The sequence below is a fragment of the Cololabis saira genome, chromosome 23 (genome assembly GCF_033807715.1).
Source record: "Cololabis saira isolate AMF1-May2022 chromosome 23, fColSai1.1, whole genome shotgun sequence".
NCBI classification, from domain to species: domain Eukaryota; kingdom Metazoa; phylum Chordata; class Actinopteri; order Beloniformes; family Belonidae; genus Cololabis; species Cololabis saira.
Genome location: NC_084609.1, coordinates 35,143,677 through 35,170,450, shown reverse-complemented (window position 1 = coordinate 35,170,450; position 26,774 = coordinate 35,143,677). Strand labels below are relative to the sequence as shown.

At 41.8% G+C, this 26,774-nt stretch overlaps 2 protein-coding genes across 2 annotated transcripts in view; both read right to left on the bottom strand.

Moving 5' to 3' along the window:
• The window catches only part of rint1 (RAD50 interactor 1), a 38,798-nt gene extending 20,361 nt beyond the window's left edge, over positions 1 to 18,437 (bottom strand). Inside the window, exons 1-7 of the mRNA XM_061714236.1 lie at positions 18,181 to 18,437; positions 13,132 to 13,257; positions 11,874 to 11,989; positions 10,088 to 10,261; positions 8,511 to 8,651; positions 7,056 to 7,245; positions 487 to 597 (exon numbers count right to left, since the gene is read on the bottom strand). Of these exons, the coding sequence (XP_061570220.1) occupies positions 487 to 597; positions 7,056 to 7,245; positions 8,511 to 8,651; positions 10,088 to 10,261; positions 11,874 to 11,989; positions 13,132 to 13,257; positions 18,181 to 18,414 (1,092 nt within the window). The 5' untranslated portion in view covers positions 18,415 to 18,437. The remainder of the gene's footprint in view (positions 1 to 486; positions 598 to 7,055; positions 7,246 to 8,510; positions 8,652 to 10,087; positions 10,262 to 11,873; positions 11,990 to 13,131; positions 13,258 to 18,180) is intronic.
• Positions 18,438 to 22,282: 3,845 nt separating this feature from the next.
• Positions 22,283 to 23,232, bottom strand: LOC133424188 (trypsin-1-like). Its single transcript, XM_061714637.1, has 3 exons — positions 23,204 to 23,232; positions 22,984 to 23,101; positions 22,283 to 22,909 (listed from the first exon to the last, which is right to left on the bottom strand). The coding sequence occupies exons 1-3, from the start codon at positions 23,230 to 23,232 to the stop codon at positions 22,283 to 22,285; spliced, it is 774 nt and encodes a 257-aa protein (XP_061570621.1).
• Between the last annotated feature and the right edge of the window lie 3,542 nt (positions 23,233 to 26,774).

The window sequence follows — 26,774 nt, the reverse complement described above, 5'->3', positions numbered from 1 at the left end:
CACCAACTCTTTGCTGGGCTAGAAGAAAGAATCGCTTACGTAAGCGCAGGGGGGCGGAGTTGTTAAGACCGGCGGCAATAGAAAGCTGCGAGAGGGCGCCATTTTCAAATAAGCGACAAAGTATGGATCCGGCAAAGCAGCAGCGGTCTGTGGAGGAGACAACTTGTCTTTCGGCATTGGATTTCCCGTTTTCTGATCACAATTAAGTAGCGTAAAGCCAGAAGCAGCTGCTGTACAACTGCAAGGTCGTCCATAGTTGTTGCTACGCGCCAATGCAAACGCAGCGACGTAACTGACGTTTACAGGGACGTAAATGGCATTTACAGTGACATAATTACGTGGCTCCCCTTAGCACCCGAGCTATGGAAAATCAAGCCGGTTCTCAGCTGGTTCGCAAATTGAACGAGAAGTGAACCAGCACCAGCACCGGCCCGGAGCCAGCCCGGGAACCGGTTTGGTGCAAAAGGGGAATGTGAAACAGCATACCTTGGCACTGATGTTTGCATCAGCTCGGTCCAACACGGGCTGGATCTTTTCCTCCATGAAGTTTGAGCTGTTCCTGATCCACAGCAGAACCTGAGTGAGGTACCACTCCGGCTGGAGAGAAGAAAGAAAAGACAGTGTTAAAAACAGCTGACTTTCTGTCCTTTGATGCCCTTGCTGAGTTTTAAAAAAAGAAGAAAACATCAACACATAATTTCATTCATTTGATTTTAAGTCCATGTTTCAATGGCAGCAAAACATGCAGCTGAGAGAGGCCACCCAGCAGATGGAAACATGTCCACCATCCCCAGGGCCGGTTCTAGAAAATGATGACTAGGCTGCATCTCAGATCAGAGGGGGTGCGCATGCCTGGCACGTTATTCAATACTAAATTATGCATTTTCCCATAATTTCAAGTAGAATGATACTAGCAAAACAAGAATATTCAAAGTGTATTTCAAATGCTTTATTGCAGCAATATTGCTGCAGAACAAAGAAAATGCTACATTTAGGCCCAATCCCAATACTCCCCATACTTTTCTTCACTCGCCCTTCTTTTCTTCCCTACCACCTAAAAAAGAGGGGGGAGATTTTAGGGCTCTTGAAATCTAGGGCACTTGGCCCAGGTGCTTGTCGCATTCTCCTACTCCCCCTTGTTTTCATCCATACCCTGATCAGGAAGCTGAGATCCAAAAGCTATTTTAATTTCAGCTGTAGCGCTGTTAATATGGTACTTTATTAAGTTTTAATATTTTTTCAGGCGTAAAAGTAACCGTTAAGATCCCCAACCTGGGCTCAGTTTATCCAAATAACGCCTGTTAAGAAATTTGCTCCGAAATTTTGAGATTTCTGCCTGCCGGCTCCGGAGCTTATGGGTCCGCGTTAAATCGACGCAGAGCTTACGGCGTAGGTTACGTAACCTAGTTTTTTCTGTCTGAACCAACCAGATGAAGGGTGGGCGCGCTTTTTGGCGTCTAGCGTCGCCACGGTAACGCTTTTGAAAGAGAAAAGTAATGCGTGGTGTCGGAGGATGGAGACGCACATTTTGATGTATAACACACTTGGGGGCACGTTACCGTTCGGGCCGTATTAACTGCCGAAGGAATGGCATAAATTTCGCCAAAATGCCACGATTAATTCAAAATGGCCGACATCCTGTTCGGTTTCGGGCATGGCTCCAAGAGACTTTTCTTTCAGTTGTGCCATGATACAGGTGTGTAGCGATTTTCGTACATGTACGTCAAACCGTATCGTGGGGCTTGAGGCACAAAGTTTTCTAGGGGGCACTGTTGAGCCATTAGGCCACGCCCATTAATGCAAACCATTCAATATCAAATTTTTCGCCAGGCCTGGCTTGCGTGCAAAATTTGGTGACTTTTTGGGCACGTTTAGGGGGAAAAAAGGCCTTCCTTTTGTCAGAAGAATAAAAATAAAAAGAAAGAAAAAGAATTCCTACAGATACAATAGGGCCTTCGCACTGCAAGTGCTCGGGCCCTAAATATAACCATGAATATAAACTTGCTGGCGTCGTTGTGCTTGAACCACTTCTGAATATCCATGGTTACTTTGTGTTAACGGAGCAGCAGAGAGCAGCGTCTTGCTGGTGCAGCAAACTGCGCGCTGGACGCAGATGAGTGACGGACACTGGCTGATTTATGGTTCCTCGTTACACCAACGCAGAGCCTACGGCGTAGGATACGCAGGTACGCGAACGTACGTTGCGCGTCGCTCCGTACCCTACGCCGTCGATTTAACGCGGAACCATAAATCAGCCTTAACGCGCGCGCATTTGTCAGTTTTCTTTTCGTCTTTTCAACTGAGCATGCAAACACATAAACTGTGGGTGCAATGCTTATGCACCCTCGTAGAACCGGGCCTGGCCATCCCTACCAACAGTGGTGATGTGTCAGCTCCAACAGGCGTCGGATAAGTGGACGAACGGCATACCCAGAAACGCTTCTGTAACTAGGGCTGACTTCACCTTACACAATTTTAAGCCCACAAACTTGTCAGAGGTCGGCTGTTGGGATTCAGTCGTTATGTCTGAACAACTCAATGACTCAGTCAAGTAACTCAGTAATGCGTTATCAAGTCATTATAGACCATTTTCAAACCGTAAGCTCCAGTTTTGTGTGATTATATATTTTTCCTTTGTGTTTTGTTGACTAATGGCGCTTTCACACTAGTACTTACTCAGCCTGACTCGGCTCTCCTCCACTCAGTTTGGTTCTTTTCCACTGGGGGTCTAACGTGCCCAGTAGATACTTTTTCTGTAACCACTTTGCCGAGGTTCTAAGCAGCAATCGGTGGCCTGTAGTGTGATGACGTCAGATGCAGCCGACCCGAAAAGTATCTACCCGGCACGTTAGACCCCTAGTGGGAAAGAACCAAACCGAGGCGAGTCGGGCTGAGTAGGTACTAGTGGAAAAGTGCCATTTGATAATTCATCTTCATTACCAATAACTATCGTAAGACAATATTAACTGTCTAATAACTGAACAAGCACTCCCTTTGTTTCACAACACCTTTTAGATTGTGTTTAGGTCCTTTAAGCACAAGTTAGTACCCGCTTTTAATGTTGTTGCTTGTGTGTAAAAACAATTAAAATCACCTGATCATGGCAGGTCTTCACCTAGCAACTTTAGGAGAAACTACAGCATGTGATGTCTTTTACCTTGCTATTGTTTACTTACCAATAATGAAAACAGATTCAAAGAGGGTCAACCAACTTTTAAAGAGGATGGCTGATATTCACACACACAGACACACTTGCTGCCCGGGCCAATAAGAAAAGAACTTGGCAGAACCTAGACAGGGTCAACAAAGTGCTTCCTGCACACAGTGCAGACGACTTTAGTCGGAAACCTTTGCAACTTGCTCCCTGATGCCCTTTTAGTCTGAGCTCTTTCTCGGAGCGGAAGACAGAAAGGACAGAGGCCACCACGTGTCGCCCACAAACGCTATCAGCACTTGAAGAAACTGTCATCAAAAGTCCCTCAACATGCAGCTGTCGAGCTGTGTCACGGTAAAAGATGCCCCCGTTCAGCTGCAACAGTTCCTGTTTAATCGAACATCCTGATCAAACGGGGGCGGTCCCCGCTCGGCCTGATAGGGTTTCATCCGGCATTCCTGCAGATCGGAGGACAAACGTCATCCGGGTTCATCCCCGCTGCTGGCGGCTAATACGGTTGATGCGGCTGATGCGGCGCCTGCCCCCTCTGGAGCCGTGACTGTTGGGGTTTAGTCTGAAATAATCTACGAGCGACATCAACGTGATGTTGACGGACTCCATCCACCCATTTTAATGTGGGTTTCTCCGTGTCAACAGCAAAGTCACAGAGACCTTTCCTGTCACGTATCTACGGAAGAGTATTAGGGCCAGGCAGGAGAACAAATATTTGAGAGGGGAAGATTTTTTTTTATTGTGCACTTTGAGAAAAAAGTCGAAATGGCGAGAATAATGTTGAAATACAATTTCAAGAATAAAGTCGAAATGTCGAGATTGATGCCTCTCCCCATCCATCACACTCAGCAGTGGCGCCCCACAGGGCTGTGTGTTAGGACCCTTATTATTTTCTCTATACACATACCACTGCTCCCCCTCTCATCCCACCAAATCCATTATTCCATTTGCAGACGACACCACAGTGACTGTGTTTCCATGCATCAATAACACTTTTAAAACCCGAATATTGGCAATAACCTGAATTTGCACGGCCATGTAAACACCAATAACCCCTTTGAATAACCCGAATTTGCTCATATTGTGGTTTTTAAAAACCCCAATATGAGCCCTGGGTTACTCCTTTTAAAACCTGAATATTGGGTCATGTAAACACCAAACGGAATATCCCCATCAAACGGAACAGGAATTTGTTTTCTGCTCATGCTCTGTTCACAAGGAATCCTGGTCTTTTGAGTCCAGGAAGTTCTTCTAAACACGGAGAAACCAAGACCAGGAGGAGACTAATCACTTCATAAATGTAATGAAGGATATGAACATTTCTGCATTTGTAGACGGTAGAAAGTACCGGGATAGAAGATTTACAAGAAGGAGAGAGAAAAGTTGTGCGAAGCAGCATTTGTTTTGAATTTGGATACAGGAAGAAGAAGCAGAAATGACGGGAATTGCGTCATCACGTTCTCCGTGCGTCGCTGGTTTGATCCAGATATCCTGAATGATTAATTACCATGTAAACAGAATATTCCCAATGTTTCCGTAACCGGAATATTAGCAATAACCTGAATTTTGACTGCATGTAAACGCAGTCAGTGTTGGGTCTCATCTCAGGCGGAGACGAGTCGGCCTACAGAGACTGACACTGTGGTGTTCATCAGACAACTTGTCACTCAGCACAAAGAAAACAAAAGAATTGATCCTGAACTCCAGAAAGAACAGAACTGATCATCATCCTGTCTTTATAAATGGAGAATATGTGGAAATCATCCATAGCTTCAAATTCCTGGGAATCCACATCTCCGACAGCCTTACCTGGTCCACAAACCCCACAGCTGTTTTAAAGAAGGCCCAGCAGCGCCTGCACATCCTCCTGCAACCCGCATCACAAACTACTGTTGAATCCCTACACCTCTGCCCTCGAGAGCATCATCACATACACTCTCCCAGTAGGGTACACAGGCTGTCCAGCAGCTGACACAAAGGCCTGGACCGGGTCGTTGGGCCGGCAGGTACAGTCATAGGCTGCTCTACGTTCACTGGAGAACGTTGTTGACACCCGTTATCTTTCCAGAGCAACAGCTGTCATGAAAGACTCGTCTCACCGCGGCCATCACCTCACTGAGCTGCTGCCTTTAGGAAGGCCTGACAGGCCAATAAAAACACCACAAACAGACTCCCCTCAGCCATTCAGTCTCTCAACAAACAAACATAGTGACTCCATTAGTGACTCCATACATCCAGTGCAATATACTCCTTTTAAGTTAAAATTCTAACTTAACTTATTTATAACGTATTTACACTTAGTGCAATTCTGTCACTCAACACTTTATCCTGCTCTCTGTAAAGTCTGTATTTTGTCTTTCCTACCTTATTGTCTTCGTATTGTACAATATGTGGCTTCGTCATGTGACTGTATGCAATTGCGCTTTTCCACTAGTACCTACTCGGCTCTACTCATCTCAACTCGGCCTGGTTTCCTTTTCACTACAATTCAGCATAGGGCTGGGCGATATGGACCAAAGGTCATATCTCGATATTTTCTAGCTTAATGGCGATACTCGATATATATCGATATTTTTTCTGTGACATAACAAAGCATTATAGCATAGCATCTCTGTTAGCATCTCTGTTAGCATCTCTGTTAGCATCTCTGTTAGCATCTCTGTTAGCATCTCTGTTAGCTTCATTTTTTCTGAGGCAAACCCTTAAAAAAACAGTCAGTTTTAATACAAAGCCTCGTGCCAAATGTCACACATGTCAAAATGTATAAAACAAATTAAATAAAAATAAACTGTCTGCATATATAGAATAAAAATGTTTCTTGAATAAAATAAAACAAATATCCCTTTCCTGCCTAACAATTCAATTAAAATACACTGTGCAATTAATACAATGTAGACAGTAACTGGCAGACTTTTCCACTGGAGGTTGACAGGTGTGAAAATAACAAAACATTTGTGCAAGTCTCAAATAAAACATTTAAGTCAATTTGTCACAAAATAAGCAATATCAAAATCATTAAAAAAAAAAAAAAAAAAAAAAAAAAAAAAAAAATTGAATAATCGATATAAACGATATTGTCTCGTACCATATCGTGTTTGAAAATATATCGATATATATTCAAATCTAGATATATCGCCCAGCCCTAATCCAGCACCTGGAGCAGAAGTAGGAGGTTGGAGAGAAGCTGCTGTGACGTATTTGATTGTTTGATTTAAAGGAAGAAGACAACAACACTAAAGATGTAGAACCTGGAGGAGATGATAGATGTGCTGCTGGGTCTGTGGCTTGTGTTTGATATCAAGTTAAAAAATGAAAGTGAGAGAAGCTTCAAGCAGCAACGCTTTTCAATTTCTTTTGTTTGTCTCTGTGCTGCTGAAAAGTCAGCTGGAGCCGTGAGCAGCTATGAAGAGACAGAGATCCTGGTAGATCTGGTCGTTCCTTATCTCCGTCTAGATCTTTTTAATTCTCTCCTCAGCACCAGGTTTATGAACATCTGACCCTCAGAGTTGGATCATGAAACAGACTTTTGCTGCCGTTGCTGGTTGAATAAAATGAACAAGAATCCGTCAGAGTCTCTTTCTCTGATTTCCTCCTCCTGACTCAGACGTCTGACTCCAACCCCCCGACCAATCGGTGGCCTGTAGTGTGATGATGTCAGATACAGCCGACTCAGCAGCTTAGAACCTCGGCAGAATAGATACAGAAAAGTATCTACTCTGCACGTTAGACCCCTAGTGGAAAAGAACCAAACCGAGGCAAGTCGAGTTTAGTAGGTACTAGTGGAAAAGCGCCATAAGTCTATCTATTCATCCATCTATTGTTAGACTCGGTAAAGGTCTTGTTATAATCTGTATGTGAATGTCTGGGTGGAGCCGGCTGTTTCAGAAACCTTGCTGAGGGAGTTGGTCTGGCGGTTTCCATAGAAGTGGTATCTGAACCTCTTGGCGAGCGGCAGCAGCATGATCTGGATGGGCAGACAGAGGGCGGGGACCGGTGCTAGCGGCGCGGCCGCCGCCGCCGTCTGGACGGCAGCTTGGCTTTGACAGGAAGCTGCCGTCCTCTGAGATATGAGGTCATCACTGTCAGAGTTAAAGAAACGCACGCCCACCTAACACACAATCACTGCCTGGAAGCACAAAACTACCTCCACGAACACTGGAACACGTATTCTGACATTTCACTTGGATGGCGGAGCTGTTGATCAAAGGTTTTTCTGATCGGGTTCACTAGGAGAAGAGTCAGAACAGGGAGCTGCTCGCTCCCTGCAAATGTACTCAGGTTCCATCTTTTCTTTTTCTCATCAGCTTCATTTCCATTTTTTTCAGTTCAGAAAACCACTTTGTAAAGTTGTGAATCATGAAATGACATCTTAGCATCATTAAAAGACTCCAAAATGTCTCCTCATCCAATCACCATCATAATTGGAACAGGAACCCATTATCAGAATCAGCTTTATTTAACCAAGTCAGGTCAAACCAGACAGGGAAATTGACTCGGTTATTTTCACTCACTGTACTACGCCTGTGTTGAAAGAAAAATCGATATTCCGATTCTAAATCGATTCTCATATTAATTCCTAAAAATAGATTCCTATGTCTAAAGATCGATTTTTTTTCATCATTACATTACAACTTTTGGTATTTTTTTGTTTATCCCCAAAAAAGGAATGTTTTGTGGAACACGAGAATAAATGGTGCCATGTTTTTGCCTTTAAATATGTTTAAAGGTATGAAAACATTAAAGTTTTCAGTTATAATTGCATAAATTGTCTATATTTCATTACTTTATATACTGTCTTGGCGTTACATTTGCATAAAATGCTAAAAACCAAATTCTCATAAATTAAAAACCAAAAAAGACAGAAAATGGAACAAATTTAAATGGAATGTGGGGAAAAAAAATAGTTCCTCTGTTTCCTCCCTGGATCTGTTTGGTAATTCTGCCCCACGATGTTTCTGTTTCAGTTCTATCAGCATTCTGGGAGCTGATTGGTCCTTACAGCATCATTAGCTGCAATACTTGCTGTTGAATCTCAATATAATACTAGTGTTAATATGTTGCAGAACTACAGTCATATAATTCATGCAACAGCTCAAAAAAACAGCTTTAATAACACTAACCCAAATCAATATCGGAATCAAATCGAATCAAACCCTGATAATCGATTCTGAATCTGAAGAATCGGAATCGATTCTTGACATGTGAATGGATTCCCAGCCCTACACTGTCCAGTAAATCCAGGGACTAAACCGTGGAGCATTAATGTAAGAAAGTGTGCCTTTGTTCCAGTGTTGGTGTGGGTGAGCTCTGCACACGGCTGTGCAGCCTCTGCGTGGAAGGATACGACGTCTGCAGGGCCAGCAGCTGCGCCACCAGCACCTCTAGCTGGCTGCTGATCTCCTGGCTGTTGGGCGTGGGCGTCAGCGACGGGCCGGAGGGCGAGATGATCGGCCACTGGAGCTGAGTCAGCACCTTCTCAAAATCACTGCGGGGGAATTAGAGACAAGCACTGAGCCTATGAAGAGCTTAACTGCAAAAACTCTAAATCTTACCAGGAATATTTGTCTTATTTCTAGTTAAAATGTCTCATTTTTAGTCAAAAACTCTCATTACACTTAAAACAAGAGTAATTACCAGAAAAATTACTTGTTATTTGACAATTTTCACCTGTTTCAAGTAAATTTTTACTTGAAATAAGTAGAAAAATCTGCCAATGGAACAAGATTTTTTTGCTTGTAATGAAAAGATAAATCTTTTTCCACTGGCAGATTTTTCTACTTATTTTAAGTGAAAATTTACTTGAAGCAGGTGAAAATTGTCAAATAAGTTATTTTTCTGGTAATGACTCTTGTTTTAAGTGTAATTTCACCTGTTTCAAGTAGATTTTCACTTGAAGTAAGTAGAAAAAAATCTGCCAATGGAACAAGATTTATATTCTCATTACAAGCAAAAAAAATGTTGTAAGTGAAAATCTACTTGAAACAGGTGAAAATTGTTGTTTTTTCCAGTGATGAGTCTTGTTTTAAGTGTAATTATATTTTTTTTTTTACTAAAAATGAGAAAAACAACAAAAACTCAAGATCTTAACAAGAATATTTGTCTTATTTCTAGGTAAAATGTCTCATTTTTAGTCAAAAAATCTCATTACACTTAAAACAAGAGTCATTACCAGAAAAATAACTTATTTGACAATTTTCACCCGTTTCAAGTAGATTTTCACTTAAAATAAGTAGAAAAAAATCTGCCAATGGAACAAGATTTATCTTCTCATTACAAGCAAAAAAAATGGATCCAGTCGATCAAGATTTTTTTGCTTGTAATGAGAAGATAAATCTTGTCCCACTGGCAGATTTTTCTACTTATTTCAAGTGAAAATTTACTTGAAACAGGTGAAAATTGTCAAATAACAAGTAATTTTTCCAGTGATGAGTCTTGTTTTAAGTGTAATGAGATTTTTTTACTAAAATTAGACATTTTAACTAGAAATAAGACAAATATTCTTGTAAAGATTTGGAGTTTTTGCAGTGTTCCAGAGTATAGAGCTGTGTAGGCAGAGTTAGGCAGAGTTAGGCAGAGTTAGGCAGAGTTAGGCGGAGTTAGGCGGAGTTAGGCAGAGTTAGGCAGAGTTAGGCGGAGTTAGGCGGAGTTAGGCGGAGTTAGGCGGAGTTAGGCAGAGTTAGGCAGAGTTAGGCGGAGTTAGGCGGAGTTAGGCAGAGTTAGGCAGAGTTAGGCAGAGTTAGGCAGAGTTAGGCAGAGTTAGGCGGAGTTAGGCGGAGTTAGGCGGAGTTAGGCGGAGTTAGGCAGAGTTAGGCAGAGTTAGGCGGAGTTAGGCAGAGTTAGGCAGAGTTAGGCAGAGTTAGGCAGAGTTAGGCAGAGTTAGGCAGAGTTAGGCGGAGTTAGGCGGAGTGTCCCGAGCCCCACCTGGACAGGCGATCCTTGACAATGTTGTGCCAGAAACAGAGGGTTTCTCTGAGGAAGTCCTGCAGGTGACGGCAGCCAGACTGACCCAGTCCAGAGTCCAGCGCCGCCAGCTTGTCCACGGCTTTGATGGCGTCCCAAACGCTGTTGACCATCAGACACTGCTGGACGGACGCGCTGTGGACGAAGACCAACGTTGCTGGGATTTTACAGCACACAAAAACAACCGTTTTCAACCACATTTATTTACTGACCCCTTTCTAAACATTATATTATCAAATGAGTTCACCCCCTTTGTTTCCTCTCTGTCATCAAACTTGTGGCGCTTTTCCACTAGCCCAGGGGTCGGCAACCCAAAATGTTTTAGAGCCATATTGGACCAAAAACACAAAAAACAAATATGTCTGGAGCCGCAAAAAATGAAAAGTCTTGTATCAGCCTTAGAATGAAGACAACACATGCTGCATGTTTCTATATTAGTTATAACTGGGGGAAATTTTTTTTTTCATTATACACTTTGAGAAAAAAAGTTTAAATTTCGAGAAAAAAGTCGAAATGTCAAGATTAATGTTGAAGTACAATCTTGAGAAAAAAGTTGAAATGTCGAGAAAAAAGTCGAAATTTCGAGAAAAAAGTCGAAATTTCGAGGAAATAGTCAAAATGTTGTGAAAAAAGTTGTAATGTTGAAGTACAATCTTGAGAAAAAAGTCGAAATGTCGAGAACAAAGTCAAAATTTCAAGAAAAAAGTCAAAATGTCTAGATAAATGTTGAAGTACAATCTCGAAAAAAAAGTCGAAATGTCGAGAAAAAAGTCAAAATTTCGAGAAAAAAGTCAAAATATCGAGATTTAAAAAAAAGGAAAAAGGAAGAAAAAGAGAGAAAAAGAAAATAAAAAGGAAAAAAGAGAAAAACTAGAGAAGAAAAAAAGAAAAAAAGGAAAAAGGAAAAAAAAAGGTCAAACATTTCTGAAAAAGCTCCAGGAGCCACTAGGGCGGCTCTAGAGCTGCATGCTGCCGACCCCCGCACTAGTTCCTACTCAGCCCGACTCGACTCGGTTTGGTTCTTTGCCACTAGGGGTCTAACGTGACGAGTAGATACTTTTCTGTATCTATTCTGCCGAGGTTCTAAGCTGCTGAGTCGGCTGTATCTGACATCATCACACTACAGGCCACCGATTGGTCGGGGGGTTGGAGTCAGACGTCTGAGTCAGGAGGAGGAAATCAGAGAAAGAGACTCTGACGGATTCTGGTTCATTTTATTCAACCAGCAATGGCAGCAAAAGTCTGTTTCATGATCCAACTCTGAGGGTCAGATGTTCATAAACCTGGTGCTGAGGAGAGAATTAAAAAGATCTAGATGGAGATAAGGAACGACCAGATCTACCAGGAGCTCTGTCTCTTCATAGCTGCTCACGGCTCCAGATGACTTTTCAGCAGCGCAGAGACAAACTAAAAAAATTCAAAAGCGTCGCCGCTTGAAGTTTCTCTCACTCTCATGTTTTAACTTGATATGGAACACAAGCCACAGACCCAGCAGCACATCTATCATCTCCTCCAGGTTCTACATCTTTAGTGTTGTCTTCTTCATTTAGATACACAATCAAATACGTCACAGCAGCTTCTCCAACCTCCTACTTCTGCTCCAGGTGATGGATTGTAGTGGAAAAGAAACCAGGCAGAGTTGAGATGAGCCGAGTAGGTTCTAGTTGAAGCACCATTGGATCTCTAAAGTGTCCCCCATTGTGGTAACTCTAGAGCGCTCCCCCACACCCGTCTCCATGTCCAGTACCTGAGCTCCTCTATGTGCTGCAGACACTGCAGGTACTTCATGGGTCTCTCTATGGCATCAACTTGGTTCAGCGTCTGGCCCAGATCGTCCACCCACAGCCGGCCGCGCTGCAGGTGCTGCAGGACACACAGTAACAGTCATCGCTCACGTCTCTAAGTTGCTTTGGAGTTCATGAAAGCTTCACAACAGAACATGTAAATATGTGCTGCCATCAGCTGTCTGAGGAGTGAAGTGAGGTCTACTCCAGCTGCTGTTCCTGATGCTGCCATGCACTGCAAAAACTCTAAATCTTACCAGGAATATTTGTCTTATTTCTAGTTAAAATGTCTCATTTTTAGTCAAAGAAATCGCATTACACTTAAAACCAGAGTCATTACCAGAAAAATAACTTGTTATTTGACAATTTTCACCTGTTTCAAGTAAATTTTCACTTGAAATAAGTAGAAAAATCTGCCAGTGGAACAAGATTTATCTTCTCATTACAAGCAAAAAAATCTTGTAAGTGAAAATCTACTTGAAACAGGTGAAAATTGTTGTTTTTTCCAGTGATGAGTCTTGTTTTAAGTGTAATGAGATTTTTTTTTTTTACTAAAAATGAGACATTTTAACTAGAAATAAGATTTTGAGTATTTGCAGTGTAAAACACATCAACAAATATCTGCCTCCAGGACAGGCCCGTGTCAGCTGTGCTTTCCTCCTTTTTTTCTCCGCTTTTTAAATGTAAATGTAAATGTACTTTATTTATATAGCCCTTTACAGCCACCTCTAGGTGAGCCAAAGTGCTTTACAGAATAAAACATACAGAAAAAAGATAATAAGACAGAGCAAAAAAAAAAAAAAAAAAAAGAGAATAAAAAGAGTAAAAAGTGTCACCACACTACTGGGTATTAAAAGCCATTCTACATAAATAGGTTTTAAGCCTTGATTTAAAAAGGCCCAGGTCAGAGATAGTGTGTTGCAGGGGAGCTTGTTCCATAGCCCGGGGGGTGGGGGGGATTGAAAAGTCTCGGTCACCCCAGCACTTGACCTTTGACCTGGGAACTTCCAACAACAGTTGGTTTGAGGATCTCAGCGCCCTGCCATGCTCACGCACCGTTAAAAGCTGCGATAAATAGGGTGGGGCGAGACCGTTGAAGGCTTTAACAATGTTCAATGTTTGATTATGTCGTCCTTCTCTCCATTTCCACTTCACCCCATGGGTTGAAAGTGCCTGAAGAGCGTGTGTGAATGCAGTGATGGTCCATACAGACGTCTCTACCTGATCCAGCCTGCTGGAGATGCCTCGCTCTCTCTGCAGCACATCCTCCAGAGAACATCTGGCCTGGGCTGCAGCTGACAGAGCTGCTGACACTTTAGGAGGTACGGAGCTGCACACCGTCAGAACCTGCACAAAACACACACACACACGTTTAAGATAAGATAAGATAAGATAGTCCTTTATTACTCCCTCAATGGGGAAACTCACGTGTTAGCAGCAGTACACTTAACATACACATGCACGCATGCGGGGAAGGGGGTAAAAAGGTAAAAAAGTAAAAGATATATACAGGACTGTCTCAGAAAATTAGAATATTGTGATGAAGTTCTTTATTTTCTGTAATGCAATTAAAAAAACAAAAATGTCATACATTCTGGATTCATTACAAATCAACTGAAATATTGCAAGCCTTTTATTATTTTAATATTGCCGATTATGGCTTACAGTTTAAGATTCCCAGAATATTCTATTTTTTTGAGATAGGATATTTGAGTTTTCTTAAGCTGTAAGCCATGATCAGCAATATTAAAATAATAAAAGGTTTGCAATATTTCAGTTGATTTGTAATGAATCCAGAATGTATGACATTATTAGGGCCCGAGCACCTTCAGTGCGAAGGCCCTATTGTATCTGTAGGAATTATTTGTATTTTTTTTATTATTATTCTTATTATTTTTCTGACGAAAGGAGGGCCTTTTTGCCCCCCTAAACGTGCCCAAAAAGTCACCAAATTTTGCACCCAAGCCAGGCCTGGCGAAAAATTTGATATTTAATGGTTTGCATTAATGGGCGTGGCAAAATGGCTCAACAGCGCCCCCTTGAAAACTTTGTGCCTCAAGCCCCACGATACGGTTTGACGTACATGCACGAAAATCGGTACACGCCTGTATCATGACGTAACTTAAAGAAAAGTCTCTTGGCGTCATGCCCGAAACCGAACAGGATGTCGGTCATTTTGAATTAATTGTGTCATTTTGGCGAAATTTATGCCATTCCTTCGGCAGTTAATACGGCCCGAACCGTAACGTGCACCCAGGTGTGTTATACATCAAAATGTGCGTCTCCATCCTCCGACACCACGCATTACTTTTCTCTCTCAAAAGCGTTACCGTGGCGACGCTAGACGCCAAAAAGCGCGCCCACCCTTCATCTGATTGGTTCAGACAGAAAAAACTTTGCGCCTCAAGCCCCATAATACGGTTTGACGTACATGAACGAAAGTCGGTACACACCTGTATCATGTTGCAACTTACAGAAAAGTCTCTTGGCACCATGGTCGAAACCGAACAGGAAGTCGGCCATTTTGAACATTCTGAATGAATCACGTAATTTTGGAGCAATATATGCCATTCCTTCGAGAATTAATACGGCCCGAACCGTATCATGAACCCAGATGTGTTATACATCAAAATGTGCGTCTCTATCCTGCGACTACACGCATTACTTTTCTCTTTCAAAAGTGTTACCGTGGCCAAAAAGCGCGCCACCCTTCATCTGATTGGTCCATATTTGATAGTTCTCCAAAAGTCACCAAATTTGGCATGCAAGCCAGGCCTGGCGATACATTTGATATTTCATGATTTGCATTAATGGGCGTGGCCTAACGGCTCAACAGCGCCCCCTAGAATACTTTTCTCTGCCATAACTTTTGAATGGTTTCACATAGAGAGTCGTGGGTGGTGTCATGGGACTCTGTAATGAGTCCTTAAGCTTCGTTGGCCTTAATTAGCCCCGCCCCTTCTTCTGATTGGTTGTCCCGATTTTCTGCTATAACTTTTGAATGGTTTGACATAGAGAGTCGTGGGTGGTGTCATCAGATTCTTTATGGAGTCCTTTACCTTCATTGGCCTGAATTAGCCCCGCCCCTTCTTCTGATTGGTTGTCCTTTTTTTATAATAAAATCGCCGCGAGCCGCCAGTCGCTCTCGCGCTGACTCCCGCTTCCTGATTCAAACATCTGCCGGCCCCGCCCCCTGACCAATCAGTGGCGAGTAGGGTGATGACGGCCCCGCCCCCCGACCAATCAGTGGCGAGTAGGGTGATGACGGCCCCGCCCCCGACCAATCAGTGGCGAGTATGGTGATGACGGCCCCGCCCCCCGACCAATCAGTGGCGAGTAGGGTGATGACGGCCCCGCCCCCGACCAATCAGTGGCGAGTATGGTGATGACGGCCCCGCCCCCCGACCAATCAGTGGCGAGTAGGGTGATGACGGCCCCGTCCCCCGACCAATCAGTTCCCTGTAATGTGGTGACCTCAGAAATATTCCCGGCTCAGCCCGGTTACAACCTTGGCAGAATGGTTACAGAAAAAGTAATAATTAAAATAGTAGGGTTTTACTAATATTTATAACTTACAAATGTTTAAAAAATTAGGAAAAAAAAGTTCCAGACATTTTATCGCTATGTTGGTCTGTCCTAAGCCAGTAGGTTAAATGAAAGGAAAAGCTGAGACTTAGCTCAGCCAGATTATTGCGGTCTTTGGTGCCAGAGGTTGGGAGTTCAAGCCTGGCAATATGCCGAAATTTTTGTCAGCAATTTTTGTGTTTTTTTTACATCAAAATGTTCGTCTCTGTCCTGTGACGACGCACATTACTTCTCTCTTTCAAAAGTGTTACCGTGGCGACGCTAGACGCGAAAAAGCGCTCGTCCCCTTCATCTGATTGGTCCATATTTGATAGTTCTCCAAAAGTCACCAAATTTTGCATGCAAACCAGGCCTGGCGATACATTTGATATTTCATGGTTTGCATTAATGGGCGTTGCCTAACGGCTCAACAGCGCCCCCTAGAATACTTTTCTCTGCCATAACTTTTGAATGGTTTGACATAAAGAGTCGTGGGTGGTGTCATGGGACTCGGTATTGAGTCCTTGACCTTCATTGGCCTGAATTAGCCCCGCCCCTTCTTCTGATTGGTTGTCCCGATTTTCTGCCATAACTTTTGAATGGTTTGACATAGAGAGTCGTGGGTGGTGTCATCAGACTCTGTATGGAGTCCTTGACCTTCATTGGCCTGAATTAGCCCCGCCCCTTCTTCTGATTGGTTGTTCCTTTTTTCTGCTATAACTTTTGAATGGTTTGACATAGAGAGTCGTGGGTGGTGTCATTTCTGATATGCTTATGGGGGGCGGTGGACGTGAGTGCGAGGGCCCGTTCATCGCTGCTTGCAGCTTTAATTGTTTTTGTAATTGCATTACAGAAAATCACAATATTCTAATTTTCTGAGACAGTCCTGTATAGCACCTTACATCGACCTACAGGTGAACCAAGGTGCCTTTCATAATAAACATACAATCAGCAAAATAAAAGAATAAAACATATGAACGTATAAAACATCAAGAGCAAAGTATAAAAAGGTGTCGCCACAATACTGGGTATTAAAAGCCACCCTGAATAAATAAGTTTTCGTTTTAGATTTAAAAAGGCCCAGGTCAGAGATGGCACGTAACTCACAGGAGAGATTATGAATAGAGCGTGGATAGCTCTCTCCATGTCGTGACGGCCCAAAAATGTTTTCACTTTGGCTAAAAGACGTAACTGATCAAAACTGGTCTTCACAACATTGTCCACTTGTCGGTCAAATTTTAAAAAGCTATCGAAAATCACTGCCAGGTTGCTAATTTTGGGAAAAAAGTCGAAATGTCAAGAAAAAAAGTCAAATTATTCTCGAAATTTCTACTTTATTCACGAAATTTCGACTTTATTCTCGAAAATGTATTTCAACATTAATCTCGACATTTGGACTTTTTTTCTCGAAGTGCACAATAAAAAAAAAATCTTCCCCTCTTAAATATTTTTTCTCCTGCACAGCCCTGATACTCTACTCTACTGTAGGTTCTAGAGTTTCATCAGGCAAATAATCTTATGAGAATTAGAAACGTCTTAAGCAGGAAGTGGTGATACGTGTCCAGCCAATCAGCTTCCAGCATGAGTTCACATGTGAACACGGGGGCCAGATCTGAATGTGGTCTGGGACACTTGTGTCCAGGAGTCTGAGCTTTTGGGCAATGGCTCGCACCATTTCTGCACAGCAATGTCCACAATGAAGCTTTCTACGTCCTATTATCATGTCTTGGTTTCTGTTTTTCTTCCAGCATGTTCTGCTTGCTCATGTCAAGCTGGAAAATCACAATGAACATGTGCTAAGACCTGGCCGCTTGTGACCAGACGTCTTCAGAAAAAGATCTAATCTGAAACTTTCATACATAACATGCAACATAAATCCAAAGTGGCAAATATTATAGGATTTGATGTCTCTCTAACTTGTAAAAATAAACAATAAATCAGCATTTAAATGCACTGAATGTCCATTTAAGATGGAGAGATTGCTGTGTTTCTCTGTTTAAAAAAAACCTTTATTCCACACAGTTCCAAAACCTTTGTCTGATGATATTTCACTTCTGTTTCAGCATGATTTGATCTGAGATGTAATCATGAAAACAACGAGTGAATTGTTTAACGGAAGATTTCATCTGAAATTCTGTTGTGGAACATATCGAGTTCAGAATGTGTTATTATGGTTTTCTAAATGTTGCAGCAGATCAGATTGTAATGTTACAGTAGATCAGACTGTAAATGTTACAGTAGATCAGACAGTAAATGTTACAGTAGATCAGACTGTAAATGTTACTGTAGATCAGACTGTAAATGTTACTGTAGCTCAGACTGTAAATGTTACAGTAGATCAGACTGTAAATGTTACTGTAGATCAGACTGTAAATGTTACTGTAGATCAGACTGTAAATGTTACTGTAGATCTTGTTTTCCTCCATCTCCTGAACGTCACCACGCAGCCTGATTTATGGTTCCGCGTTAAATCGACGGCGTAAGGTACGCAGCGCCGCGCACCGTACGCCGTAGGCTCTGCGTTGGTGTAACGCGGAACCATAAATCAGCCTTAAACCAGCTGTACTTTTGACATGGGCTACCTGCCACTTTTGGGGTGGTTTTAAATCGCAGGAGCTGACCCAGACATGTCAAGTGATGAGGCTCTGGTTCTGGTGTTACTGGGAGCAGTGTTTATTCAGGTGGTCGGTAGGTTTAATTCTCTACCTGTTCCTCCAGAGCTGCGTTCTCGTCTCTCAGCTTGTGCAGCAGATGTTCCACCTTCCTGGAGGATTTCAGGTCGCTGCCCAGCTCCTCCTGCAGGAACCGCTCCGGGGGACCGGGGGAAGGTTCCCGGGGACCGGGGGAGGGTTCCCGGGGACCGGGGGAAGGTTCTGCTGCCATGCCGGGGCGGACGGGCTTTACCCAGGACTCCTGCAGCCGTCCTGTCAACGTAGACATCACCGTAGTGATGTGTTCATCTGTTCTTCTTCTTCTCTAGGTTTATTGGCGGATCACAACCAACGTTACTAGGTTATACCGCCACCTGCTGTACCGGAGTGTGCAACATCAGGATTATTACTACATCAACAGTCTAACACTATCAAAAGAAAATCAGTCTAAACATGATTTATATGAAACCATGTTAAAGTCCCTTGCTCTTTAATTTACAAATTTTGCTACGCTTAAACACTTGTGTTGAAATGTCAACCCCTGTGATTATTTTATTTTGTGATTACTTTATTTTATTTAATTTTTTTTAATTTAATCTAGAAGATTATCTTGGGAAAAAAATGTATAGATTTACACATTCGCTTGTGTGTTGTGAATTTATGTTTCAGTTGCAAACTAATGTTTCCTCAAAGGAATTTTGTACTTTTGAAATGTTGAATAAAGTTTGTTTAAAAAAAAAAAGTTACAGTCTAACTTAAAGGGAAATATGGTTTAAATTGTCATGCAGAATTTATAAAGGTTTGTAAAGCCATTCCCCTGCCACTTATTCATTTGATTAAAAGTGCTCTAATGTGTGGAGATATTGAGACAGCACTTCCCGTTTTAGTTATTGAGGATTATGGGTTATTGGATAAGAAATGTAACAACAAGTTTATAAATTCTGTCTTTAAGTCGAGATCATTTAACAACTACCACAGAGGTTTATATTCTGACACTTCACAGTCTTTAAGTTTGTCTGCACTAGAAAAAGCCCACTCAAACTATATCAAACGGCCCATTCCCTCCAAAGTCAAGGAAACTCATTTTAAATTGATTAATAAAATGTATCCAACCGCTGAATTCTTGAGACATAGATTTAAATTTGAAGTTGACCCCTGTGCTTTTTGCAATGAATCTCAAGCATCAATTGATCACATGTTTTTATTGTGTCCTGTCTCACAAATTGTTTGGCGTGAAATTAGAAATTGGCTATCTTTAAAAATGAATGAGAAATCGCTAACATTATTTTTTAAATAGATACAATTGACAAATCAGTGTCCTTCTTGGTTAATGTCATTCTCTTACTGGCTAAATATCATATACACTGTTGTAAGTGGAAAAAATGAAGCCCTTATTCCAATTTTTTATAAATGATTTCAAAAGTTTTTTTGTTTCTTTAAAAAATATTAAGTCAAATAACTGCAAAAAAAATATTAACCGATATATCAAAGTATATTTTATTTTAAGTCTCTTTCTGAAATGTCGATGCTATTTGCTTTAAAATGCCTTACTGTTCCTTTGTTTTAACTTTACTTGTCTATCTTCATTTTTTTTTATATGTCTCTTGTTCATACCTCACAAAATGTTCTTTTTTCTTATATTATATTTCCTCTACTTGCAGTTTGTATAAAGTGTGTTTTTCTTGTTTAAAAAATTATGTTCAATAAAAAAAAAGTCTAACTTAAAGGGGGAAAGGAGAAAAAAAAAGGAAATACCTAAATAAAATAAGATAACCACATTTATATCCTATTATCTATCCCTGCATCTTTAAGAAAGACAAGGATTTCCTTATAACAATCCCTCATCACCTCACTCCTCCCTAATAACCTACTAAACTCCATTCCCGTCCCAGCTCGTACATCCTGTCTCTTAAAGCGTTCCTTTCTACCTCATACTTGCCACATTTAAGAATCACATGCTCTACATTCTCTGTGACATCACACTCCTCACATTTATCAGACACAGACTTTGCCATTAAATACAGAGTTGATTTTAAACTACTATGACCTAATCTTAATCTAGAAATGATGACTTCCTCTCTCCTACACTTTCCTTTGAAAACCTTCACGTTAATTGACTTCTGTATGTTATAAAAATTTCTCCCTTTAACACCATTGTCCCACATCTTCTGCCATGAGTCCCTCACTGCCTTTCTAATTCATGATTTTGCTTCACCATTACCAAAAGGAATTTCCATAATTACCTCACTACTCAATTTCAGTGCTCTTTTAGCAATATTGTCTGCTTTCTCATTGCCATGAACACCCATGTGGACAGGAACCCAACAAAACTGCAAAGTAATTCCAGTTCTGTATAACCTCCACAACACCATTAATATTTCCAACACTAGGTCGTCTCTTATTGTTTTATTTGAAGTGAAGCTCTGCAGGGCTGCAGTGGAGTCTGAACAAATGACCACTCTTTGTGGTCTGACCTCTTCCACCCACTGTAGTGCTAATATACAGGACTGTCTCATAAAATTAGAATATTGTGATTTTCTGTAATGCAATTAAAAAAAACAAAAATGTCATACATTCTGGATTCATTACAAATCAACTGAAATATTGCAAGCCTTTTATTATTTAAATACTGCCGATTATGGTTTACAGCTTAAGATTCCTAGAATATTCTAATTTTTTGAGATAGGATATTTGAGTTTTCTTAAGTTGTAAGCCATGATCAGCAATATTAAAATAATAAAAGGCTTGCAATATTTCAGTTGATTTGTAATGAATCCAGAATGTATGACATTTTTGTTTTTTTTATTGCATTACAGAAAATAAAGAACTTTATCACAATATTCTAATTTTCTGAGACAGTCCTAATGGCTCATCTGCTTCTTCTTCGGTTCCCCCAGCCCGCATCGCGACAGTCGCTCTACTGCCCCCCTGTGGACACACGCAGTTCTTGCAGCACTCGGTGAGACTGTTTAGCTTTTCAGAATCAGAATTATGGAGGTAGATTTGTGTCAAAATGATTCAATCAACAAAAAAAGGCTTCGAAGCTTTTTTCACTTCAATCAATAAAAAAAAAAATGACTTCTAAACTTTTTTCACTTCAATAAAAAAAAAATCCATTCAAATCGAAAAAAATATTTTCAATGAGATAAACAACACTTAAATCGATTTCTTTATTTTTTATTAATTTATTTGTTTGAATGAAAATATTTTTTTTTATTGAAGCAACTTTTTTGGGATTGAATAATAAAGACGCAAATGACCGAAATAAACAAACAAACAAACAAACAAAATAGGCAAATACAGCTCTTATATACAATTTTAAAAAAAAGTGAAAGGTGCATCAGTATGAGGTAGACATGGTTATTGAAGGTGCATTGTTACAGCATTGTGGTTATTATTATTAACATTATTATTATTGCACAGTGGTTGATTTCTCTGAGACTCTATGAGTGATGAGAGTTCATCAGAGCAACAGCTTGAGCAGTTTTAGCGTACAGAGCTCTGTAGATCCGTCCAGAGGGGAGGAGTTCAACCAGACTGTGTCCTGGGTGTGAGGGGTCTGCAGAGATGCTACTTTACTGATTATAACTTCATTTGATCAGCCCTTGTTTGCTGACACCACAGCAAAAGAAAAAATAGATCCATATCATCTGAAGTTTATTGTACAAACCCCTCTAAAGTTTGAATAACATACTGTATGATCATACCTCATATGCCTCATACATTCTGCACCTATTCAGGACATATCCTCCCGGTGTATGGGCCAATATCTCTGATGCTGTTCCTGGGATTTTCTGGAGCCACTCTCCTAGCTTGGAGGACACCACTCCAACTACAGCCAACACTGCTGTATTCACCTTCCAGATCTCCCTAATGTCTTCCTTCAAGCCTTGCTACTTTCCCAGTTTCTTGTGTTCCTTCTTCATGATGTTGCTGTCTCCTGGCAGTGCAACGTTTGTCATGGTCAGTCCTCCGCTCAGACTTTTTTTTTTTTTTTTTTTTAACCCAGGAGTCATTTTCGGGTTTTTAAAAACCGGAATATGAGCAAATTCCGGTTATTCAAAGGGGTTATTGGTGTTTACATGGCCGTGTATATTCTGGTTTTAAAAGGGTTATTGACTGCATGTAAACGCAGTCAAAGATTCGTTCACATGAAGTTAGTCGCCGTCTTCGGGTCCCGCCTGGGATGGAAACGCACCTTCCTCCTCCGCGGCGTCGGTCACCTCCACCTGATTCATGACGTCGGAGATCCACCCCACGTGCTGCTGGATCCTGGTGTAGACGCCCGGCTTCTGGGCGCGGCCGCAGCCCACGCCCCAGCTCACCAGGCCCGCCAGCTGGTGCCGGGTCCCGGTGAAGCAGGACAGCGGACCTCCAGAATCCCCCTGGCAGGTGTCGACTCCTCCTCCCTCCTTCCCAGCACAGAACATGGAGGGCTTGACCCAGCCCTTGTACTGTAGTAGTCGTTGCAGGCATCCGTCGCCATGATGCTCACGTTGACCTCCTGCAGCCAGTGGACTCGAGGACCTCTGGCCCGGGAAGTCCCCCCCGATCGAGCAGAACCCAACCCCGTCCTCACTCTCTCGGGTCGAGCCCCAGCCGGTGATGCTGCACCTCATGGCCTCCAGCAGCGGCACCGTCCAGATGTCGATGGGTCTGACGAACTGGTTGAACACCAGGGGGCGCTGCAGCCTCAGCAGGGCCACGTCGCCCTCTGTGGTGCGGGTGTCGTAGCCGCGGTGCACGACGATCCAGGAGACGCCCACCAACTGCTGCTGCGGCTCCTGCGCTCAGACTTGCCTTCAGTGGTTTTCCACTCCCCTCTCTCCTGCTCACTCCATCTGCCAGCCACGCCCACCTCGTTAGCCACGCCCAGCTCATCACTCACTCCAGTCACCTGCTCTTCCAGCTGCAGCTCCTCAGCAATCAAGAAGTTATAAACTCCACTCTCCTCTTTGCCCACTGCCAGATTGTTTCTTTGCCATGCAAGACTCTCCAGCGTTCCCTGCCCTGACCTCCCGTTGCCGACCCTGCCTGTTCCTGGACTCTGCCTTGTCTCCTGCTCTCCGGTGCCTGACCTTGTCTTCCCAACCTGACACTGATTCATGCCTGATCCCGGTCCTGCCTTCCTGCCTGCTCTTCGCCCCTGTTGGGAAATAAAGTGAACCAGACTACTACCACTTTGTGCTCTGTGTGCTGCTGCTTTTGGGTTCTCTGCCGGCCATAACAACGTCAATCACGACTGCTCTCGAGTTGGTCCAACCCCCACAATGCCTGGTTGGTTTTTGATCTTGATCTGGAAGTCCTACAGGACCTTGACTTTGGGATTTCCAACCCATATTCAGTCCGGATGTTTCTGTACTCTGACCACTGCCTGGTTAGATCATTCCATTTCCAGTTTACTTTACCTGCTCTACTCTACTGCCCTTACTTTTTAACAACTTGTGCTTTTCATTATTTTACCTCTTTTCTTATTTTATTTCATTTTGTTATTTAAGCGTACTCTTAAATTAAATACTTATGATTTTTGAAAACCGTGCAAAGTTATGGATAAGCCCTGAATGCAGGCATTGTGACGTAGAACCCGGTCTTTGTACATTTTGACCGTATAGAAACGAAATTCTCATCAGTTGTGTGAAATAAGACCTGGAAACAGGCATTGTGGCATAGAGTTGTCAAATTGGTTTAATTCACCGTATGAATTGTTACAGATTACTTTTGTAATCCTGTACTTGACCCGGTCTTTGTACGTTTTGACCGTATAGAAACGTAATTCTTGCCATGGTAAGAATGAGATGAACCTGCTGAACTCTACTGCCCTTACTTTTAACAACTTGTGCTTTTTATTATTTTACCTCTTATTTTATTTGTTATTTACTGTTTAATTGTGTCTTGCCACTTTTAATGTTGATGTAAAGCACTTTGAATTACCTTGTGTTGAATTGTGCTTTACAAATAAACTTGCATTGCCTTTTCATTCAACTGGCTCTTCAGTGTCTGCTTTACTCATTTCTGGTAACTGGCTGTGACCGACATCCTCGCGGCCTCCTTGAAGTTGCCATTTGCTTGTGGAGGGTATTTGTATTTGGAGGTATTTGTATTTGTTGCTGTCCTGAACATCTGAAGTGTGGCCCTCTGTATAATGGGGCTATATTTGTTAATTGTCATTTCCAAACTCTAGTGTGTAATTCTAGGTAAAAAGTTGTATGATCTTAGGCTTAATTGTATAAGCTCAGAGTTGTTATGTTATTCGTAGCCTATAGCTCATAACACTAGCCCTGCATAATTGAGCCGTTTGGAAAAGTTTCTGAATAAATGCACTTTTTTGCATCTAATCAGTGCTAAGAAGTTATTTACAAAGGCCAGTACACTGATCCCAAACAACCGTTTTTTTTTTCATTCACCCAAATCTGTTTACCTGGAAAATAAACTGGAAAAACCACCCAGCTGGATGTGAATCCATTCAGTCAACACTGTTATGAAGTCAAAATTGGTTTGTAACATGGACTTTTGTGCTCAGGGGTTTATGTTCTGGGTCTCTGGAAAGCGCCTAGAGACAACTTCTGTTGTAATAAACGCTATATAAATACAATTTAATTGAAAATTGAATTAACTTTCCTTCCCTGGTATTTATTTTGCCATTCGTGTTATTTCTACTGCTGCTTCATCCCTTTTTCATCCATAGTCCTCTAAGGATACAATGTCTGAATAAGTACATGTGAATGACTTTCAGGTCAAATCTTTATGAATCAAGTTGCCTCCTGCAACTGGATTTCAAGGCAACAGACAACATATGAAAACAAATCCCTGTGAAACTCTATTTCATTGACTTTCTTTGCTCAGATGTCCTGCTGATGATGGAGGATTCAGCCTCGTCTAACCCCTGCATGAAGACAGAACCACCTAAATGCCAGTTATCAAAAACAAAGAGTTTTTGAAAAACTCAAGGTTGAAAATTAGGTGAAAAAAACAAAGAAAAAAATGAAATAAAGAGGAAATTTGAACTGCAGCAAATAAAAACTACAAAGAATGACAGAATTGGCCGAATATACAAAAATAAAGTAGGTCAGGACAGAAAAAGGAAGTGACACCATAAAGGTTGTTATGGACGTCACTGCAGTATTGAGACATCCTGACAGAGGTGAAGAAGCTTTGTCATTTAATAGACACTATAAAGTATATTAAATGATACTTAGTTAAGTTACTGAGTATACTTCCTTAAGTAGTTGCAGTTTCTGACAGCCAGTCCTGGTCAGAACATTACCAGGTCAGTCTACATCATTAGGTTACTACAGGTTACTCAAACGGCAGTGTCGTAGCAGATCTCCCAGCCTCTTCACTGATCCATTTGATCTGACAGGAGAAAACAATCCTTCCTCAAGACTCTTTAACCCTGAGAAATGACACACAGGATAAGTCTGACTCATTTACTGAATTTGACCCTGAGGTTGAGTTTTAGTCAGAGCATTGACGTTTATGAGCCAGAAACATGTGACCGTGTACCTCAAGCAAAGATGACATCTGCAGTATACACCATGATTACGCTTATTTGAATACTGAGACCGGATCTTAATCAACTGTTGAATATTGATTGATCCATGCCATATCAAAAACCCAGCAAACTTTATACAAAAAAGTATGTTACAGTTCAGAAAATCATAGCTCAAGACATGCACTCAAAAGGTAACTTTTCACTGGCAAAAATAAAGACAAACTATGGTAAAAGAACGGGGATGTACAGAGCTACGTCTGCATGGAACAACCTGATCTCACAAAAATCCGTGAAATGCCCACGACCTCTCACCACTATTTTCCGTGGCACCAACACGGAAATGGTATAATTCCGTGTGAGCACCACGGATACTGTACCTATGCGAAGTCAATTGGGATCCGTTGTCGTGATATATACACAGATTATTACATTATTGTCATGGTTTCCCAGTGTAGTTTTTTACTTTAACTCACTCCCCTGTCTTTCCAGATCCTGCCACCCTAATCAGCCAGAAATCCACTCATTCCCTTCACCTGTGCTTCCCCACCCAGCTCCAAACCTGGTTTCCCTCATCAGCAGTTCCCCTTCATAAACCGGCCCATTTCCACCTTTCTGTTGCCAGATCGTCGAGTGTTTTTGCCTCGCTTTCCAGCCTTCCTGTCATGTTCTGTTTCTGCCTGCCTGCCTGCCTGTGACCCTGTATGACTCCTGTTTTTTTGGGATTTTGCCTGCCCCTTCGGATTGTTTGCCTGACCTGCCTGACTACCCGGTTTTGACCCCTGCCTGCCTTGGACCCGAATAAAGCCTCTTGGACTCTGATTCTGCCTGGTGTTGTGCATTTGGGTTCTCTGTCCTGTCTGAGCCGTGACAATTATTATTATTTATATATTCTTTATTATAGTGGCTAAGTTATGAGTTTTTGACGCTAGTTAAGTTACTGTTTGTTACTGTCAGTTTGTAAAAGCATGTTTTAACGCTGTTTTAACAGTGTTTTATTGATGTTTTAATGGTGTTTTGATGATGTTTTAACAGTATTTTGACGGCGAGTGTTTTTTTAGTATTTAACGTAAATTCGAGTATATAACCATGTTGTTTGCTGTCGCCATGATGACGGAGGTGGCGTAACTGATGTGAAATAGCCACTTAGCCACTATAAT

Bases quoted from the DNA above. Each gene is read 5' to 3' on its own strand.
- LOC133424188 (XM_061714637.1), bottom strand. From the start codon at position 23,232: ATGAATCAGTGTCAGGTTGGGAAGACAAG. The intron at 23,102-23,203 runs GTCAGGCACCGG...TGCATGGCAAAG, and splicing joins TGTCAGGTTGGGAAGACAAG to AAACAATCTGGCAGTGGGCA. The intron at 22,910-22,983 runs GTGGGCGTGGCT...GTCTGAGCGCAG, and splicing joins AGCTGGGCGTGGCTAACGAG to GAGCCGCAGCAGCAGTTGGT.